This window comes from Vicugna pacos, chromosome 4 (assembly GCF_048564905.1).
Source record: "Vicugna pacos chromosome 4, VicPac4, whole genome shotgun sequence".
Classification (NCBI taxonomy): Eukaryota; Metazoa; Chordata; class Mammalia; order Artiodactyla; family Camelidae; genus Vicugna; species Vicugna pacos.
The window spans coordinates 31756677-31779997 of record NC_132990.1 but is presented as its reverse complement, the minus strand read 5'-3'; the positions used below and the strand labels follow the sequence as shown (position 1 = coordinate 31779997).

The 23321-nt window shown below is 34.2% G+C and overlaps 1 protein-coding gene across 4 annotated transcripts in view; it reads right to left on the bottom strand.

Moving 5' to 3' along the window:
- Positions 1-1205: 1205 nt before the first annotated feature.
- The window catches only part of BRD10 (bromodomain containing 10), an 84781-nt gene continuing 62665 nt past the window's right edge, over positions 1206-23321 (bottom strand). For all 4 annotated transcript variants that reach the window (XM_006208150.4, XM_072959476.1, XM_072959477.1 and 1 more), the window contains 3 exons: positions 11570-11685; positions 6525-6715; positions 1206-5543 (listed from right to left, as the gene is read on the bottom strand). In XM_006208150.4, coding sequence (XP_006208212.2) covers positions 1906-5543; positions 6525-6715; positions 11570-11685 — 3945 coding nt within the window. In that variant the 3' untranslated portion in view covers positions 1206-1905. The remainder of the gene's footprint in view (positions 5544-6524; positions 6716-11569; positions 11686-23321) is intronic.

Here is a 23321-nt window from a genome sequence, read left to right as displayed (position 1 = left end):
GTTCTAAAAGTTGAGTACATAAATACATTCATTTATTGAGTACCATATATGTACAATGCAATGTACTTCAAACATTACCCACTTCCCCCTGAAACCCAAGATGTTTCTAAACTGACAGGAAAAGGGGGAGGGTGACCACAGAGTACAGCATAGACATGACTGGCAAAGGTACTGGCTTAGAGCATAAATACAGGCTTTTGAGAGCCTTTAGCAACTTTGCAGGAATACCCTGACCGCCCTCTTCAGTTTGGTAACTAATAGTTTTCAATGTAGTTTCAAAAGATGTCTTTAAGCCTAATCTTCCCTACCATCTTCAACTCTATAACTCCATGTGATGAGGTTTAACAGTATCATTATAAATGAGATGTGGATGAATATACAATCAGTATCCCAAATAAGATAATGGATATAAACATCTAGTAAGTTCAAAATCTACCTTGTATTTAAAATGAGGCATATTCTGAAATATAAAATTAAACTCCAAGAATAAACTGACCTATAAACACTGCTTGACAATGGAATTTAATTAACTGCTCTGTAATTGAAAAAAAATATAAAAAAAGCAGAGAGTACTTACAATAAAAGGTGTCCACATTCGTTACTCTAAACAAACAAAAAAATTCATGTTTTTAAATATCATTTTGGAAAATCAGTCACTATGAACCAATACCTCAATATAAAAATAAATTGGGGGAAACTAGGTAATGAGTACCTGGAACCTCTCTGTACTATCACTGCAACTTCCTATGAATCTAAAATTACTTTAAAACTAAAAAATAAAAGAATAAAAAATAAATAAAAATTGGGGTATATCAAATACAGACCAACACACTGGCCTTTAAGAAGATTACTTATTCTGATCAATGTAGAATTTGGTGGTGGATTAAGAGAAAAAAGTTTAAAAAATAAAATCTAGAGTAAAATTTTGTAACAGAAGTAATATAAAATTATGGAAAAAGGATTTAACATACTGGGTTCAAATACTGGCTATACTACCCACTAGTTAAGTGACTTTGGGTACATCATTTAACTTCTCAAGAGCACTAAGAAAATCAAATGAGATATGTGGAAGTCAAGTTTGTAAACTGAAAAGACTTGTACAAGTTAATTTGAATTTCCTAGCCTAAATTCCTTTTTGTAAATATTGTCTTCATTTTATACCATGTAATCTTTCAATGGAACAAGAATGAACTTTAAAAATGGTATTCAAAGAAATACAGCAACTCAGTTTATTACATGCAGATTCTTCTGCATTGTTGCTAACAGTTCACTGGTCCAAAATTACTAAAATACTTAAAAAACTATACATTATGTAAACAAAACATAAATAAGACAGCATAGTTCTTTGTACATATAGTTTAGTACAGGTTGTTAGGGATTTAGGAATATGTACAATTTTACACCATGGTAGCATTTTCACAATGCATAAATAGATATATATATTTTTACAGAAACAAAAATAAGATTTCACTAATGACACAAAATACCATATCATAGATACGTGCTGCAATAGTCCAAATTCAAGAAAAAAACATGTCAATGCAAGTGTGCAAAAGCCTAGCTTACTCTGAACTAGTCAAACTTGACTTTATTCAATTTATGTTATACAGACAGGTAAGTCCTGTCTATTTTAAACAAATAACTTTTGAAAACTTACTCATACCAATGAGTGAAATGGAACAGATCCGCCCCCACCAAGAAAAACAAAGCCTTGTTGCAAGCTAATGAAAAGATACATTACAGCGCGTGCGTGTGAGTGCGCGCGCGCGCGTACAAACACACACACACACACACACACACACAACTATGTATAGTATGTTTCAACAGTATAATAAAACAGTTAAAATTTTTATGGGAGTCATAACAATGCCCCATTATTAAAAAACTGGCTCCTTTAGTCTAAATTCAAGATGCAGCTGTGTCAGGCTTCTCTAAGCCGGATGACTGAAAAGCAGGGAAGACAGAGGCAGGATTTCGACTGGCAGATACGACAATCTGAGAGAGTGATGGAGACAGTGAAGAAACCTTAGATGCTGGAGTATTTATGGTATTCAAAATGGCTCCTTCTGGGCTGACCAACAATTTTTTGACTGATGTGTCCAAATGAAATACTGAAGTGCTACTTGGCAGTGGAGGATTACTAGAGCAAATGGTAGAAACCAAAGATGTCTTAGCCAAAAGAGTAGCTGGAGAAGACTTAATTACTGAAGTCAATGACACTGTTGGTGCAGGAGGTGGAAAAGGACCTTTAGCAGTTGGGTTTATGATTTGTGGTGCTGCGTGTACTGTGGGCAGAGAACTTGCATTCCCAAGAGAGTTAACAATTTTTGTAGAGCTTCTTAGAGAATGTTTTACAGGTTGCCCACTTAAAGAATTATTTGATGCTAGTGTGATCTTCTGGGCAAGGTTATCTACTGGTGTAGGCTGAATGCCACTGTTAAGAACTAAGGGAGGTCCATATTTTGGATTAGTAGATATAAGGAGAACATGGCTGCCAGCTCCAAGACCCTGCGGTGGAACAATAAACCGGGTTCCATTAATCATGATCTGAGTACCAGGTGCCAAAGGTGTACTGGTATTGATGACTATTTTTTGCTGAATACAAGGCTCACTGAAATGACCCCCTACCACACAATTTACACTTGATGGTGCTGTAGCAGTGTGAATGGCAGAGCCACTTGGAGGAGAATTGTAACTGGTGGTGGATTTTACAAAAGCTGGGGATATTTGCTGGCTTGGTGGAGAAGCAAAATTGGAAATGTTAATTATTTTACCTGAATTTGGTGAAAGGGATGGCAATTCAGTATGAGGTTTATTTGTATTTATATTTGTTGGCACTGTAGTTGAAACCCCTGGTGACTGAAACTGAATGGAAGTCCGAGATTGTTTTTTAGAAAGAGATACAGAACGTGTGGCTCCTGGTACTGTTGCAGCTTGTGGAACTGTGCTGATTATTTTAGGGGATACAGTCACAGGTGTAGGCAAGGCAACAGTAACAGGGATTTGCAAAGCTGATGTTAAACATTTAGGGGACACTGCTGGTTGCGTAGTTGAAATCAGAACAGATGATGCAAGATGTCCTGTTTTCACAGTTGATATAGCCACAGTGTTTCCGAGATTTGACGTGCAAAGTCTATTTGACAAAATAGGCATAATTCTTGAAGAGGTATCATTTCCACTGACTAAAACAGGAGGTCGTGTCCCAACTGAGGCAGAGGTTGAGGTCACTGAAAGAGAACCCAAAGATACATTTGCTCCTGTTACTGAAAACATGTTTACTGCTCTTGCTGCAGAAACCACTGATTCATTAACAGGGGTGATATTTTGACTCACAAAATTTGAGCTTACTGGAATTGAATTACCACTTGTTGACAATGGCAAAACATAGCCCTTGGTACTTTTTTCTTCTCCTTTTGGGGCTACATTTTGCAATATATTAATTGATGGTATAGCTGGCACACTGCCTGAAGTATTCACAATTGCTTGACCTATGTTTAGCCCAATTTTCACATCTTTTATCTGAGACACAGTTGGTGATGAATTTATTTTTATTGGTGTTCCCACTGTAGATGGAATTAGTACTATCTGGGGCTGCTCTGGGGTCTTAACGTATGTTTTATTCAAGGGAGAAGGAAGAGTTTGTTTCAATGGTTCTGCCACAATAGTTGGGGTTGAAGTGCCACTGGGAATTGCAGTATTAATAAAAACTAATTTCTGGGCAGAAACACCTGTAGGTGTTGGGGCAGGTGTTACATTAATCGCAGTTCCACTGCCAGAAGAAAGAACAGATGGAGCTGACACCAGCATAAGTTTCTGAACTGGAGTCCCACAGATCATTTCTCCATTTGTTGCTGCTGTTGCTTCTGATCTTGTAACAGGGTAACTTTTTGTGACATAATCTAGTTGTTGCTGTTTAGCTGGATTATGAATAACATTTGCATTGGTTTGTCCAAAGTTTCCTGTTGATATGCTAATTACGCTTAATGAACTATTTGCTGTTGATGGCAGTAGAGTGCTAGAAGAAACAGAAGACTTTAAGGGAGAGGAGGGCATATGTGAAGTTTTATCTATCATGTGGCCCAAATTATCACTGCAGGAAGGTTGGCCTAATGTAAATTTAAGATTTTTCCCCGCGGATGGATTAAAGCCAGCTGGAATGGAAACAGAAGTAGGTGTTTGGCCAAAAGGTGGGAGACTAGATGTAGCAGTTGTTCCAGCTACTGGTGAAAAAGCAGAGGATGATGAAGCTGTTGATTTTGGCACCAGAAATGCCTGAAGTTGAGGAGCAAAAGTAAAAACTGAACTTGAAGATAAACTTTTGGGTGAATTTTGATCCGGATTGGTCTGTACTTTTACAACTCCAGTGTTCCCACCTCGTGTCCTAACAAGAATTGACTGTGAATCTCTTATACACACAGTTTGTAGTTCTTGCTTTGCTTCAGAAGAATCAGCAGTCTGTTGTGCAAAACAGTTGAGGGAACTACCAGGATTTGTAGATCCACTTAGCGTTGCAGATGATAACTGAGGCTGCACTGTTGAGGAAATGGTAGGTGAAACAATGGGCTGGGGGAATGTGGCTGCTGAAGCTGCATTCTTGACTTTTCCTACCTCATTCTGGCTAGTCTTAACTGGTGGTGCTAATAAATTACTTACGGAGGTTACTGGTGACAAAGGCTGTGGTCTAGCACTACTCACACTAGACAAAGGTATAACTGTCTTGTTGCAAATTGGATTAGGTAGTTGGGTAGAAACAGTTCCTGTTGAGCTGACAAGAACTGATGGTAAAGAAGGGTTTGCATTTGCTGCCTCTGGGAAAGATGAACCATGTTGTTCAGTACCTTTTTGTTGAAGTGGTGGGATTTCTTTTGCAATTGCTTTCCCTTCCTTGTGCTGAATTACAAAATTCTTAGGTAGAATCAGAACCTGCTGCATGATTTTTTCTCCTCTTTTAGGATCCAGCACAGGCTGCATTTGAATCTTTACAGAGCTGTTATGAAGATCTATGGGCAACCACTGGCCACAGGGCATTTTGTAGACCATCTGTAAAGGACCTTTTGTATTGGTGTGGCAGGTCAACGCTGGCTTTATGGGGCTTGCTTCTGAAGGGGATAGAACTGGCTTTTCCACAGCAGAGGCACTTCTACCTGTGGAAGGGGGTAGTTGATTTGTTAAGGTCACTTTGTTCCCAATATTCTTTGCAAGCAAGGCCTGAATAGGTTTGGTCCCCTTCTGGAGAGTAGACACTGGTGTTGAATCCAATGAGGCAAATGGCTCTGGAAACAGTGGCTCTGTATGTTTTGATTCATTCAAACAGTCAACCTGCATATCACCTTCTACATTCTCAACTATTGTCTCATTTGTGCTTAACTTTGCTTTCTTTCTTGGGGAAAGCTGTTTTGTGCTATCATCCAGATAACTAGTTTGTCTTGACTGTCGTTTAAGTGTTTTAGGCAGTGTCTTCGATACATCTTTAGAAGGCAATTCCTTTTTCAACAACTTGCTTCTGGCCATAGGAAAATCTATTTCTGATAATTTCATATCATCTGAAAATTATAAAAACAAACATTTTGTTTACATAAAACAGCAACTGAATAGCAATGATAAGATCAATTATTAAAAAGAAGTCAATCTTTGAACCAGAAATTTGTTAAGAAACCTGTAGTGTGATTCAAAAGCATCACTACCACTGACAGAAATTAAGCTAAATTGACCCTTGACATGGTAATCTGGATATTGTAACCACTCTCAAGAAAAACCTACTATTAATTAGAAAATTATTTTTGGTCAAATTCTGCTAATTCTGCTGGGAATACAAGTGTAAAAGGAAACTGCATCTTTTAAAGAAATACTCAAGCCAGCAATTAGGGTTGAGAATTTAGATTTATGTTTGTATTTGGTCAAAGTGGATTGACAAGAAGTTACTCTTTTTCAATTCACCGAAGACGTGGAAAACAACAGGTTAATGCATTTCTCCACAAAATTTCACGTTATCTTCTTACATAACTAAAGAAATTTATTTGACCAGATTTACAGAATTTGATGAGTTGAAATGAATTACAAAATTCATTATAGATAATCTAATCCAGTCTCCTTATTAAAATGAGGTGCCTACTCTGGTCTCATCAGGCCATCAACCTTGGTCATTCCTCATGAAAAAAAACTTCACAATTATTAGAGACTTGCCAAGTTCCATTTAAAGCAAACAGCAGAAACAGTGCTTCAAAAACAGTAATAATAAAAGCGGATAAACCTATTTCAAAAGGATTGACTGCGTATCAAGGACGTGTGGTCTGTAATGAGGAACAACATGCCTAAGTTTGGAAGCAGGCACTAGCTCCAGAAACTACTATGTAATAATGATTCCAAAGAACCTTTCACAAGACATTAGTATACCCTCAAACATAAAAGAGTCCCCAGTCAATAAACTTCATTAACCAGATTAAATTATCCTTTATCACCACAAAAGATACTAAAACCTCTCTCTGTGCTTTTAGTGTTGATTTAAAGAAAATTTGAATGCCCACCTGAATCAAAGTGATCTTTCTCCAGGATATCCGGAGGTTCTGTCAAGTCTATAGACTTAATACTGATTTCTACCTTAGGAGATTCTTTCCCAGGATCTCCTTCACCTTCTTCAGTAGTCCATAGTTCTCTAGTAAATTTATCATGATCAGGCTGTCTTCTGAAGTCATCATAGTCTTTCTTTAGGCGACTCCTGAAATAAAATGCCAGACATAATGAACAATACATATGTATTAAACTCTTGGAAGCTAAACTAACTTTCAATGTTTTAAACATTTTAGCATTTTCAGTTAAGTCATTAAAGCTGTGTGCCTAAGATGCCAATGATTTTTGTTCAAGAAGTCAAAACCCAGGATGCAGGCATAAGAAAAGATTTTATCTGCAATTTCAGAACAAAGTGTTTGAACGTATCACCTATTTATCTTTCTGAAGGCAGCAATTAGGCCTATTAAATGAAAGAAAGGTAGAATTTTTTTGCTAGCTGCCCTGACAGAAGTAGATTTGAGATAGCCTTAAAATTACTGATTATAATACAGTTTAAAAGATTACTTAAAGAAAATTTAAAAATTCTAAGAAAGAGTATCTATTACTTTTGACTATTATACAAAGAGTAACAAACAAATCCATCATTTAATCCTGAGAGCAATGATAGCTAAACCTCTGGGTTTCACTAAATTTGTTTAAAATTAAGCATAGGGAAACAAAACTGAAACGTGACCTCTCAGAAATCCTTTTCACATAAAAACTTAATACCTATGTTTCTATGAAACTATGAAGAGAAAGAAACATTTCCAAATGATTACATGATATTTTAGAGATCCCCTGTTATTCTTCTTGCTTTCAAGTGAATTTCTCTATTCTACTTTTACTCTACTTTTTCTTTGTTTTAAAAAAATTCAGAACATATACTCTCCAATTTACTTTGCTATAAATTCTTATCTGCGCATATTGGAATTTAAATTTTACCTCTGTCACTTAACAGTTGTAAGACACTGGGCAAGTTCCTTAAATTTTCTAAGCGTCGGTTTACTTATTTGTACAATAGGGATAAAAATAGTACTTACCTCACAGTTATGTGTGGCACATAAATATTTGACAAATGTTTGTTAATACTATTTATGTTTTAATTATTGCTTAAGGTTTTTATAGAGCAGATGATGGCTGTAAAATACTAGAATGGGTTAACAAAGGATAATTATAATTGTAAAGTTAATTTCCTTGTAGAAATACCTATATGGGGGTAGTATAAAATTTCTCCATTCTCAGCCTCAGCTAATGACTGTGCTCCTTATTTCAGAGAAACAGAAGCAATCAGACAGGAATTTTCACATGCTTACACCTCATCTGCAACTTAAGACGTTCATCAGCTCTCATATTCTGTCTTCCTATATAAGCTTATGCATCCTCTTTCACCTATTCAAGAATCTCAGTCAGCCAAATGTCTCTTCTTTGTCTGAGTCCATTTTTGTCTATCCACTCAATCATTTCCACCAGTATACAAACATGTTATTTCTCCAATTAATAAAAACAAACAACAACAAAAACCAAAGCACCCTATCTTGACCCCAACTTGTCCTTCCAGGTACTGCCCTATTTCTCTGCTCTACTTTATAGCAACACTCCAATTCCTCTCCCCTAAATTCTCTTGAACAGAATCCCAAGACTTTTACCCACATCTCTATCAACACAGCTTATCAAGGTTGTCAACGATGTTGCCAAATTTAATAACAAATTCTCAGTCCTCATCTTTCTCATTTCATCATGAGCAGCCCTCCTTTTTGAAACATTTTCTATACATGGTTTCCAAGATACCACTCTTTCTCTTGGTTATGCTTCTATCTTGCCGAATACTCCTTTTCTGTCTATCCTTTTATTTTTTTAAATGTTAATTTATGGATTTATTTTTTAATGGGGGTACTGGGAATTGAACTCAGGATCCTGCGTCTGCTAGGCATGCACTCCACCACTGAGCAATACCCACCACCTTCCCTCCTTCTGTCTCTTCTGCTGAGTCCTGCTCATTTCTACCACCTCTAAATGTTGGAACGTCCCAGGGTTCAGTCTCTCTTCTCTCATCTATGCTCATATACTAAGTGATTTCTACCAGTCTCATATCCTAAATATTATCTATATGCTGACAACTCCCAAATTTATACCTCCAGCCTGGCTTACTCCCTTGAACTGGGACTCATATACTTAACTACCTAATCAATAACTCCAATTAGATGTCTAAAAGGCATACCAAACTTAACATGTTGAAATTCAAACTCTTGAATCCAACCCTGTCCCAAAATCTGCTACTCCTTTAGGTTCCCCTATTTCAGCGAATGGCAATTCCATTATTCTAGTTGTTTAGATAAAAAATATTGAGCATCACCTTTTTACTCCTCATTTTTTGACACTGCATATCCAATCCTTAAGGAAATCCTACTTCAAGATATATCCAAAAATCTAACCATTCCCTGCCATATGCATTGCTACTATCCTGGCCCAAGTCACTATCATTTTTGCCTGGACTACCCCTACATTGTAATTGACTTCTCACCTTTCATCTTTGTCCCATACTACACTAATCTCAACACAGCAGGCAGAGTGAGTGCTTTAAAATGTAAGTTAGATCATGTCCTTTCTCTGTTTAAAATCCTTCAATGGCTTCTCATCTCAGTAAAAACCAAAGTTCTTAAAGACCTACACGATCTAGCTATCTTTCCCTATACTTCTCTGACTCTTGACTCTTACCACCATCCTCCTCTCTCAGCTCTGGTTACGCTTGCCCTTTGTATTCCCACTATATGTCAAACATGCTTTTCAACCTTAGGACTTCTGCATCTTCTTCTCCCTCAGAAATCCACATGGCTCTTTCATTTCCTTCAGGACTTTTTTCAAACACCAACTCATCGGGGAAGCTTTCCCCACCAGATGGTAAAAAAGCAATCATCATCCCATCCAAACCAGGCACTTCTTATTCCCTTTACCTTGCTTTATTTTTCCTCACAGCACTTATCACCATTTGACATTTGAGTTTGTTTCTTCCATTAGAATGTAAGCTACAGGGAAGTCAGAAATCAATAACAGAAGGAAAACTGGAAAATTCACAACTTTGTGGAAATTAAACAACACATTCTTAACCAATGGATTAAAAAAAATCATAAGGGAAACTGGAAAATAGTTATAGATAAATGGAACTGGAAACACAACATATCAAAACTTATGGGACACAGTGAAAAAGCAGTGCTAAGGGGGAAAATTATACCTGTAGATGCTTACACTAAAAAATTAAAAACAAAGGAATCTCAAATCAACAAACTAACTTTGAACCTTAAGGGACTAGAAAAAGAAGGAAAAAAGTCAAAGCTAGCAGAAGAAAGGAAGTAAGATTAGATCAGAGATAAATGAAATAGAGAATAGGGAAACAGAGAAAATCAATGAAACCGAAAGTCCGTTCTCTTAAAGCATCAACAAAATCGACAAACCTTTATTTTAGCTAGATGGGCTAAGAAAAAAAGACTCAAGTTACCATAATCAGAAATGAATGTGGAGCCATTAATACTGAGTCTATAGAAATAAAAAGGATTGTAAGAGCACTATGAAGAGCTGTATGACAAAAAACTGGGTAACTTAGATGAAATGGGCAAATTCCTAGAAACAAAACCTACAAACACTAAACCATGAAGAACAAAGAAAACAAACTTATGGTTACCAGGGGGGAAAGGGGATGGGAAGGAATAAATTGGGAGTTTGAGATTTGCAGATACTAACTAACACATACAAAATAGATAAACAACAAGTTATACTGTATAGCACAGGGAACCATATTCAATATCTTGTAGTAACCTGTGGTGAAGAAGAATATGAGAACATGTATGTATGCGTCTATGTGACTGAAGTATTGTGCTGTACACCACAAAACTGACACAACGTTGTAAACAGACTGTACTTCAATAAAAATATATTTAAAAAAAAAACAAAAAGAGACAGGAAATCTGAAAAGACCTATAACTAGTAACTAGACTGAATCAACAATCAAAAAAATCTCTAGATATTTCTCCAAAGATATACAAATGGCCAATTAGCACAGGAAAAGATACTCAATTTCACTAACTATCAGGGAAATGCAAATCCAAACTACAGTGATATACCACCTCATTATTCATTAGGGCAGCTATTAAAAAAGACAGCAACAAATGTTGGTGAGGATGTGAAGAAACTGGAACCCTTGTGCATTGTTGGTGGGAAAGTAAAACTGTAGAAAACAGTATGGTAGTTTCTCAAAAAGTTAAAAATAAAATTACCATATTCCACTTCTAGGCATATACCCCCTAAAATTTGAAAGCAAGGTCTTAAAGAGATATTTGTACACCCGTGTTCATGGCAGCATTATTCATAATAGCTAAAACACGAAAGCCACCCAAATGCCCATTACAGATGCATGGATAAGCACAATGTGGTATATGCACACAATGCATTATTCAGCCTTTAAAAGTAAGTGAATTCTGACATATGCTACAACATGGATGAACCTTGAGAACATTACGTTAAGTGAAATAAGCCAGTGACAGACAAATATTTCATACTATATGAGGTATTTAGAGTAGTCAAATCACAGAGGTAAAGTAGAATGGTGGTTGGCAGGGGATGGGGTTGGGGGAATGGGGAGTTACTGTTCAATAGGCATAGATAGTTTCAGTTTCACAAGATGGATGGGGTAATAGTAACACAACGTCATGAATGTATTTAATACCACTGAACTATAAACTTAAAACTAGCTAAGATGGTAAATTTTATTTGTGCATTTACCACAATGAAAGAAAAAATGGGCAAAAATAATAAACATCACAGAGAATATCAGAATATAGACAAAGAATATAAACAGAGTAGGGGTTTTATTTTATCAACACTTTCTCAGGGCTTAGGAAGTTCCCTCCACAAAGTAGGCAATCAAACATATCTGCTGAATTACAAATCAATAGAAAACTACTAAATGATTCCAGGACACCTTTCAGAAGAGTCCTGAAATAAGTCAAACAGATAATAAAGCTTGATTTACCTGTTTCTTTGAAAAGCTTTCATTAGCTTTGGTTCCCACGGCAGCAATTCATTTAAAAGACGTATCAATGTACTATGCAATTCTTTTACTGCTTGCTTCCGATGATACCATTTGCCCTAAAAACAAAATTTTAAAAGTAAATCGCTTAGATTTAACCTAAAAGTGAATGCCAAGTCTTATTCTCTGAGTAAAAAAATAAAACAAAAATGCCAATAGCCATCAAGTAAGTCCATTATCTGTTCTTCAGAAGGTTGCAGAAAGGAGGAAAATATTCTGTAATAAATCTTACATGATACATTTTAAAGATTCTTAATTATATACCCATTTAATCAAACCAGGAGACAAACACATTTTTAGGGGGGAGGGTATGATTTAGTGGTAGAGTGCTGGCTTAGCACACATCAGGTTCTGAGTTCAATCCCCAGCACCTCCATTAAAAAAAAATAAACAAACCTACCCCCACGCCAAATAAAATAATAAAAATTTTTTTAATTTTAAAAAATTCTGAAGTTTTTAATTGGTCAATTATAAATATTTTAATAAGTCCCTTACTAAAATACATGTAAAGAGACAAACATTTACATAAATTCCTTAAATATGTAAATGATATTGCTCACTTCTAAAAGTTTTATAATTTTTCTAAAAGAGTAGGAGGGAAAAAGAGAAAAGTCAGAATTGTTATAACCAAAAGAAGTCTTCTTAACAAACTTCCTTAGGAAATTTTATAATTATTTTATTTAAAAATGTCTCCAGCACAGAAAAGCAAACAAGTGGTCATCATTTTCAATATTATAAAGCTATACTAAGGGTTAATAATTTCTGACACCACCTCCAGTTGCTAAGTTTATCCTAAGTATTTTATTCATACACGGTAAGAGGCAAAGAGAGACAGAGAGAAGGAGGGAGGGAGAGAGATCGAGTGACCATGAGAGTGCAGGTGTACTAGCAGTTACAAAAGCCCTCTGGAGGGTGTGCATTTTTAGTCTCACTTAACAAATGATAAAACTAAGGCTCAGAGAGATTAAACGACTTGTTTAAGGTTCTCTGACTGAACCCAGATCTGCCTAGAGGTGAAGTCCAAGTTCTTTAGAACTACATCCCTCCCTCTTAAAAACTGTATCACATAATTTCAATCTGACATAGGTTTCACCAGTATCCATAAAATTATTTGAATACCACAAGAACAGTAAGTTTATAGAAGTGATATCTTTAGGTAGCCAACTTCCTCTTCTCCACAATGTTAGTGTACACCTACTGTTATCAACACCACCACCACCACTATCATCATTTACTGTTATGTAACTATGTTGTATTTCCTTCATATTTGGTACCAGCTTTGAGATAAAACTTACATATCATACAGTATCCTCATTTCTAACAAAAGACATACAACTATAAATGTTACATATCACATTTAACGTGCATAAAATTAGGTTTCATTCCACAGGAACTCTGAGTCAATTTGTAGATAGGTAGAACATAAAGGCAGAAAAATAATCACTCCCTAGAGTAAACTATATTCTAAATTTGTGCATAAATCCCCCAACTTTATATAGATCTAAAACTTTTCCTTCAGTCATGTAAATTTTAGGCACATATAAATCCAAGTGCCTAAAATTGTATAGTTTCTATTCCCTAAAATGTTTATGCACATAAAAATAAACAACTACATTTCTAACTCTGAGGTTTTTATACCTTAAAAGGGAAACTGTTTATTATTAGAAGAGAAGGAAGAGGTGGGATTATCTGTACATGTTCTCACAATGAATATGGAACCTAGGCTCATTGACTAATTTCTGTGTCTTTTTAGTGGCATAACAAACTATAGTACTGTGAAAAAATTCCAAGAAAAGTACTTTTTATTTCATATGATATATTAACTTGAATAGACCTTCCCTCTTGTCAAAAGCTTTCTAAAAAGACTCAACTAACATTGAGTTATACCTCAAGTTTATTTTTCTCACAGAAATATTATGAGATAGTATACAGTGCTTACTCTAACCTATGAAAACAAAACTATTAAACGATAAGTAAAACTGAAAAAGAAGTAACTTTCATCTAGGGAAAGCTAACTGAGGAAGATGAAAGGCAGATGACAACCACCTCAAACCCAGTTAGGAATGAGGTAAGATTTTCTTTCAATAAAAAATAGAAGAGGTTTATGGAGAGATTCCCCTTTAACAAGATATATCATCAACATTATTTTTTTTCTACTTCTCAACTACTATTAGGCTCAAAAATGAAATGGTTAGAGTAGAAGTAAACTTTTCCTAAGCTACAGAGAGCCGAAAGAGGAAAGGTATAAAGGATGAAAGTAGAGAGAACATTCTCTTCATGGTATAATTGGAAAAGTGTTAAAAAAAAACTAGGGACCATCAGGCTTACTAAATTCCTTATTAACTGGGAGTTTTATGGGGAAGAATGGCAGATGCAGAGTTAACCTGAGCTGTATGGTTGCTGTATGGACTAGTGTGATGGTGATGTGGTAGGGAATGCAGAACTATCAGTGTTATGGAACTTTCAGAACTAGGTAGATGAGGTATAGGAAGAAGAGACCATATAGCTGTATATTACTTCAAGATATTTATCAGCTGTGTTTGTATCTCTACTAAATTATAAAATTAATTTTTGTAGGAAAGATTAGAAAGATTTTACCTTTGATTTTATTTTGGTTACTAAATTTTAATTAATCCAGTGCTCAGAATACACATTACTGAACTAACAGACTGAATACAAGAGGTCATATAAATGAATCAGTGGATAGAGTCCTAACTTTGATGTAACGCTGTCTTACCCACTGACGTGTTCAGAAATGTCTAAAGCCTTCTAACTTTATGTATATTTTTTGGCCTTCCTCCCTTCCTCCCTCCCTCCCTCCCTCCCTTCCTTTATTTATTTAATTTATTTATTTATTTATTGAGTAAAGGTAGATTTACTCAAAGAGATACATTGAAAGGCAAGAGAAAGGCCACGAGGTGTGGGGCTGGGTGCACAGATTAAAAGTAGGTACACACTCCATAGACAGAATGTGGGCTGTCTCCAAAGAGGGAGAGAGAGGGACCCTTCCTCCTTTCCTTTATATTACATATTCTTAACTTGTGGTAGTGATAGTATGGCATCTCATTTATATTTGAAAATGCCTCTGTATTAATCTCTCTGTACTTGGAAAACAAACAAAAATTTATTATTTTCGTAACACAAATTATAGAAAGCAAAGATTGATAAAATGTTTTGACTAGAAGATACATATAAAGGATACAATGACCTCAACAAAGGGCAATCCTATACCTGGCCATGGGGTGCATGTGTCATAGTTTTTATGTTGATCAAAAGAGGGCATAGGTTTTAAAACATTCAGAATCAATACTCTGAGACTGGTGGTGTTTCAGGTAGTAAGAATGCTTTAATCACTCGACAGTAAAACAGAAACTCATATTTCTTGTTTCATTTATTATCTTCTTTGGTCAATACAACCCAAATGGAATTAAAATAACATGTCCTTTTCTACATAGTGACAGTTTCATTGTGTCACAGTATATAATAGAACTAATGTAGAGAAAAAAAGTTACGAATTTTTAAATGATGTCAGTCAGAAATGGTAACAATCAGCCTTAACTTGAGTCTAACATAAAAAACTATTTAAAAATCAAACAAATATTTCCTGAACTTTAAATCAGGTCACTAACTAGAAGCTAGCAATAGCTTTCCTGACTGGTCAATTTTATTTACATATACAGATAAAGGAAAAACTAAGAACAAGTCTCATGTTTCTTCCAGGGTGAAATTATTAAAAGCTAAAAGAGAACTACAGAAGGCAAGTGGCTAAAGTAAACAGGAAAGTACTTGTAGACAGAAGTAGACTTTAGATCTGAATTCTGGATCTCTTGAGGGCTAAAATCCACTCATTCCACTACATAATGCTTTCTCTCTTGGCCTACACACAGACAACTACTAAAGAAGAAAGAGACTGTATTGTGTAAGTTCCTATATTTGCATGAAGGTATCTCTGTAATGCAAACATTAAAATGTCTAAAATTTATTTCAATTTTAAAAGTTACAACAGTACTTAAAACTATAGTGATCTAAAGTTTAAAAGTGAATTAAAAAACAAGGAAAACAGCAAGCTCCCCATCTTCAAACACATAAGAGAGAATATGGATGTAATGAAAATCAGGCTCTTAAAATCTTTATCTCCACTGATCAATACAGAATCAAAGATAAAGATGGTAGGTAGAAGGATTAAATAATAAACGATCATTTGTGGAACACTGTTATAACTGTTCCTCTAATAAAATATTTATTTAATAAGCTTTACATATATAAACTTAGTCCTGACTTTTCTTTATAAACAGTGAATACAGGGGTAAATGAACTATTCTCAATATTTGAACTCTCACTATTTTCAGGGCTAAAATTTTTTTCTAAGATAATCTCAGTGTGTTATGCATACTTAATAATTCAAACATTTACTGAAGGTCACTTTAAAGAGAGTATTTTAAAAAAATTAATTTACTATAAAGTTTAACATAAAATAAAGTATGAATTCAAGCATACACCACGGAAGCAAAGGTATATAACATGGTCTACATTTGAGGCTTACCTTTCAATACTTCCTCATCCAATGTCCACAGCAGCTGCAGATTGCCAGCTCCCTTTCCATGAGATGACCCAACTGTCAAACAGTAATGGTTTTATAACCTCATAGGGATTTCTACAAAAAGGAGCTGGTTTATGGTCACAAGGTAAGTCTTTTATTATATTATGCAGTTTTATAAGTTTTTGAATGTCATATGTTAATAACTTGAGGAACCATAAGAGAAAAGAAATTCTAAAACAACTTACAAAACTACACAATATTGTAAAATAAAAAGCTGAGTCTATGTGTGTGAAATGAGTGGGGAGGGAAACTTACCTTACAACTAAAAAATAACTCCATTCTGCTGCAGTAATCTGGGATAGGTATGACAACACCAGCATAATGCTGGCTGGGGTGTCGCAAGGAGAGGGAGTTGGCAATCTACTGATGCTGGGGACACTGGACATCTGAAAGGAAGAAAAGAGGAAAACAAATAAATTCCAGATTTGTTAAATGTCTTATTACCACGGACATCTTTTTGCACTTTTTAAGTTTAGATACTTTGAATGTTAAAACTTAGGTGAAAGAAATTTTACACAAATTCTGTTATTTATATCAACTTTCTTTTAACAACATAGGTATTACCAATTGTTTGAAGAAAAAATTAACATCATATATAAATAAGCAACAAATGCTTTTTAAAATTAAAAGGGTATTATTGTGAAGATAATAAAAATAATTTTCATTAAAAATAGCACAAAAATGTATATAAAAAAGCATCAATGCTCTTTTTCTACATGCTTTTTACTTATAAACATTTTGTTAGAGCTTAGAGCACAGATACAGAGATCACGACAAAAATTTTTTTTACAGGCTTGGTTCTTGTCAGACATAAATCACATGGCAGAAAGGGATTACATAGTAATATATCATGCTTTTCAAATAAAATTCAAATAACTTTTAGAAAAGTCACATGGATCCATATACAAAGACGTCTCATTTAAAATCACTAGCAACAGCCAAAGGTAAGTTGCAAATAATTTAAAATCAAATGTAAAAAAACACAGCACAAATCAAATGAACTATAATTACATACTTTAATAAACTAAATATTTGGCATTCTCCTTTGTCTAAGTAATAGTAAATGAAAAGGTAGTAAGTATTCACTTTTTTTTCTTATTGCTTGCCAAAAGAAACTACCAATGTTAGTATATTCCTACATATTCCGTTTTGGGGGTAAAACATTGCATTCATCTAGTTGGCCCCTTGAAAAAGTACTAGTTTGAGAGTATAGTAAAACGTGTGCATATTAATACGGAAAAAGTTAAAAAGTATTTTAACACTGCCAGGGGTTCTAATATGAACTATCATATACAAGTATTTTCTCTTGAGGTACTTTCACCCATTTTCTCTTAAGACTAATTCAGTAGAAAAGGATAGCATTTGTACTTTTTTCAAAGATACTCCACGCATTGAACAGCATGTACAACATTTCCACTATCCTTCTAAATCAGTATTTAACTAGAAATCATGAAGACAACTTCATCAGTGATAATATTTCAAGTTTCAGTGTAATTTCGTTTTGCAGAGAGGGAAAACTGAGTGGACGGATCACATTCCCAGTGAGGTAGTTACTGTTACTCTGGAAGAAATCTAACAATATGTAACTAACTGATAATAGGTAGACATTTTCATTCACATATAAGAAAAAATCCTGAACTAGAAATTAACTACTGGGTAACTATCTAAATTTGATCCTTTTTAGTAAATTTTTTGGCCTTTTAGTAAATTGGTAGTAGTACAGAAGTTAATAAAATTTTACCAAATCTATTATCCCTGATATCTGAAAGGTGGATTCTCCAGCAATTCACTGCATAATCTGAATCACTAAGTAATGCTACATTTGGTAAACAGAGCATTAAAAGTTCCATGTAAGTGAAATTAAGACTGGGAATATCTTAAAAGCAAGGTCAGTATCCTAGTTATTTTTACATTTTCAGGCTTTATCACAATGCCTCACACAGAGTAGGCCCACAATAAGTATTCAAACTACATAAGTAAATTTCTTAGGCTAACTGAGGTTTTCTCCTTAGGTGCAAAAGATTTTTAAAAATTGATAGAAATGTTCCTAAATATACATACGTCTTGAATATAATTTAAAACTCTTGATGACTTGGGTCATCATTACATACAAGTTACTCTTTTATTTTTTAAAGCAGTGACTTGGGTTTCTAGGGCTATAACCCATATTCCTATATTAAATGGTTATTTATTACTAATACTTTAGGACTCCTAAAAGCTGCTTTTGTAGGTTTTCTAAAATTGTCTATCAGTATTTCATGCTGTCAATAAATCTACCTTAAATGCTCTCGTTCTAATTAAAAGCACACACTACTACTAGTTAGTATCATAGCTTCATTAAAAGGAACTGGTTTCATGCAAGGACTTTTTTCTATTTTAAAGTACCAGAGATCCACATCTGGACTCTGCCCTCTATTTAGACTCCTTTTATTCTCTGATAGATCTTAGGTTAATTTTCCTTCAATATATATCATTTAAAATTCTTTTTCTGCAGAGCCTGGTAAAATGGTATGAAAGTTTTATTAGTGTTCAATTGTCTCAGTTTTTCCATGATATTCTTCCCTAGTTCACAAAAGGCACTGAACTATTCTATCTTTAAATTTTAGGGGCTTTCCAAAGATTTTTGGTATCTTTTGTAACATGAAAAACCAGAATGATGTGAAGCTCATTTTTTTGGCCTTAAGCACTTCATGGATTTAAGGTCAATTTTCCAGAACTCTTGTCAGTGAAAGGTAGTAAAGTAATTATTAAATAGAAAACAATACAAATTTACCTGGGGCTTTGAAAAACAGTTGGCATTTTAATTGTTACTTACATTTGAATAAGTGTGTGGGATATGTAATTCAAAAAGATTAGGTCAAATTATAAAGGTCACATTATGAAGCTCTAAATATAGAAGGATCTGTCACCTAATTCAATTCTTCCTTGAAGCTCACTCCATGCTGGAAATACGCAGTATTAATTTTGTGGCTGATGTAAAAACATCAAACAGTACTCTCCCTTTCAACAGGAACTTTCATTAAAAGAAAAGAGGTGTTCAAATATTGCTTTTATGGAAGTTTCCCTGATGGGATACAAACTATGCCAAATTGTAGTAAGTTGAAACAGTGAGCACTATTAACAAGGGTTAAAATCCAGTTTTTACTTGAGCAGAGTAGTTATTAAATGTCAAAAAATGCTCAAAAGCAAGGCTTACCATAGACAAATGAAGATAAATGCATTATCAGATAATTCAAGGACTATACTTCACTTTGTCTTACCAGTAATCTATTGCTCTGGTTCACATTTTCTGTCACCTAGGTTCCTTTTCTTACTATTATTTTGAACATATCAGTTAATATTTGATTCTTCATAAAGTCCATATATTATCTGGCTCTCCACCCTACTCCTAAACAAAATATAAACATGTGGATTAAGGGAGGTGAAGCAAGTGTCTAGAGTGGTGATTTCTGAATAAAAAAACATACTGAAAATATGAGATTAAGTCTTTTATAAAATAATTGGATATAGCCCAACCAATCCTGATTAAAATTAAAAATTTATCCCCAAGGTCGGGGATAAAACTCTTAAGCTCTATTAAGTGAATTCCTTGAGGAGAAGGATTTCATTTGAGTCTCTGAATTTCCACCAAGTTCCTTGGTACTGTGCATAGCACACAGAGACAATGAGGAAGTATTTGCCTAATGAATAAGACTAGAATACGTAACTGAGACAAGTAAGGAAATTTATTTTATTTGTTGTACAGAGTTTCCAAAAGATCATTTTAATTTTTTGAAAGCATTAAATGACTAAAGACAGGGTTTCTCCCCCCACAGCTCAAACAGTTTTCAGTTTTGTTGACCATTAGTTTACCAAAAGATCTAGAATAAGAAAACAAGATAATGATATAACTGTCAAAAACTTAAAATAAACTAATTTAAGGCCAATTTAGCGATTATTTGCAACCATATCTATAAATAAAGCCATTAAATAAGTCAATTAGGGCATATTCAGGATTCTGAATGTATCTAAAGTTCGTTATACTGTGGCAAAATAGATTTTGTTTTATACTCTAAATAGACGGCTATAAAATAATTTGGTCCGCTGCCTCACTGTGAGCAAAGGGGATATGAGTGGAGAGAAGAGGGAAAAATCCCATAATCCTACATTACAGCAGAGTAAAATTTCTGTTACTGGAGTTAGAAAATAAGACTAATGTATAATCTTCTTGCCTTACATCAAGCTTTCACTATAAGCAATTAGGTTTTCTGGCTTCATACAAATGCACACAAGTGAAGTTTTATATGTTCTTTGACTGTATTTTACCATTTACCTGTGTATCAATCCTTATTATAGCTTCACTTTTTAAGAAAATGTGACATTATCATTCTAAAAACGAATAAAGAAAATACATATACAATCATGTCATTTGTAACTTCATTTACTATACTAAAGAAGGGAAAAGGTAAATAATGATGAACATACTTAAAAGAGGTCCTATTTCATACTGGACTATGGACAGCTAAGATGAATCTGAAGCTAAGGTCAAGAATTCTTGTAACTATCTAATAGGATCAAAAAAGGTAAAGGTTAATACTGACATTCACAAGTTCCATCAAATACAAGTCTTAATTAGAAATATATGATATAATAAAATACTTTCAATTATGGAACCTGGTGTATGATTTCACTTATTTCTAACTTCCAAAACATCAACTTACTTTCTCCCCATAAAAAGTTGGCAGCAGCAGGCAAAATGAGAGAAAAGGGCCCATAGTAAACAAAGGCATATGCCAGGGTTTTGGAGACTCTGCACAACTGACATTTGAAGCCAGATAATTCTTTGCTGTGGGGGGCTGTCATGTGCATTGTAGGATCATTACAATGAGAATTATTTTTAGCAGCACTGCTGTCCTCTATCCGTTAAGTGCCAGTACCACCTCTTCAACTATGTCAACCAAAAACTGTCTTCAGACACTGCCAAAAGTCTCCAAGGGGTGGTGGGGTTGGTAAGGGGAGGGCACAAAATCATCCTTTATTAATAACTACTGGATTTTACAAAATTCTGTGACCAAAAATTGGGGTGTCACCATTTCTCATCTAAGCTTCTGATTTCTCTAATGTTTGATCTAGCTTACGTACAGCCTTTGGTTAGACAAGAGAAGTACTATTACTGTATTATGAATTTAAATCATTTTAAGAACATAATGAAAATTAATTTTATTAATGACTTGAAATTCCTTTCCAGTGCTTTTAAATATGTCTTTGATATACTCTAATTATTATGCACATACCTTCTGTATGTTTTTAGAACACAAATATTTCCATGCAGCAACAATGACCTAAAAATATTTTATTTTACTACCCATGTGATATAACACTGTGTTAATATTATAGCTTGTTTAGTCATCTCCCTACTTTTGGACAAATGGGCTTTTCCTGAACTTCCACTATTAGAAATATTATGCTGAACATACCACTGTGTAAATTACTTTTGGGGAGAATGGAGGAGGAGCGTGAAAATTGGGGAGAACAAAAGTTAAATGTCAATTAGGACTACAGAATCAAAGAATACAGGCAGTTTTATAGCTTTTCTTACATACTGAATATGGAATTTAGAAATATTTGAAGTCTGTCTTAAATCCTGCCCAGTGCTGAGGTGCTTAATTAAAAGATGCATTAGCAAGATACGGCTGCATATTTTAAATTTTAGTTTATCTGTATTGATAGGACTATCATTTATCATTTTATAATCCAGACAAGGTTTCTTTTCTTAATAACTTTTTTTCCAAATGTTCACTTTTCCTTATGCCCAATCTCTATACTAATTTTTCCTTATCAAAGAAAAAAAGAATGAAACCTCTTTGAAGATCTAAACTATGATACAAAACGTAAGGAAATTAAACCAATATGAGAAAAAAGGGGTCACATGAAAAATTCAGAAATATTGCCACTTCTGTATCAGCCTGACAAAATCTTCCAAGTTTGATTATTTAGAAAGCAACAATGTCTCATAAATTTCAAATACAATAGGATCAGGCAAATTTTTCAGTATCTTAGCTGTACCTTTCTGAAAAGCTAATAAATTTCCTAGTTTAAAAAGGATATTTTCCAAATAATTAAGCAAAATGCAACTTTTTATTTCTTGACTAAAACTACAAAAATAAAAATAATAAAATATCATGATTTCTTCTTTAAATAAACCACTAAAAAAATCCTATGATCTAAATAATAATGAGATAGACAAAATTAAAGGATTTTGTCAAGCTACATACTTCTATTTATCTCAACCAGATGCTTCACTTCAAACAACCTCAAGTAGATAACTGGTATACCACTGGAGGATGTAAAGGACATTGACCTCTTTTTGAATAAGCCTTTACATGAAGTAAAGGGATCAAATGAACTAAAGCAAGCTCAAGAAAATTAAAGCATTTTTCTCTCCTCACATTATTAACCATAAGTAGAACAGTTGTCTTGCAAGAATGAGTAAACAATCCAGATTTTAAAAGATTGTAAACCTTCTAATATAATGAGTAGCTCATTGGCAAAATCTCTAAGAGGTTAAGAAAGCTTTTTAATGGAATGCTGATTTGGATGAGGAAATGGGATAATTCTTCCTTGTTGCTTTGGTAGGAAAAACTATCTGGAAAGGCCATGCAAAGAAGCCTCCCAAAGTAGCCAGGCATTTAAATGAGTCCATGTTAAAACCTCTGTCACATATATAATTTCTATCAAATGTTTATATGGAATATACCCTGTTTGTTATTGGTGCCATTATTGTAGATATGAAAATTGATGATCAATAATAAAATTGTTTTGACTCTAAATACTATTTTAGTTTTGACACTAATGCCGTCTTATGAAGATCAATATTAATACTTCATTTGTCTGGCAATAGTGAAGGAAGTGTACCAGGCAAGGAATAAGTCAAAATGACTATGACTATCACCATGTTCATTTATTTCATTATTAAGAAAGTCCCTCAGGTCCTTACCATGAGCTCAATTCCAATAATATGGCTAGTTGCTTTATAATCCACAGCATATCAGCTAGGGCAAGTACATGGACACACACAAGAAATGACAGGCTGACAATGAAGAGACAGAACAAAAG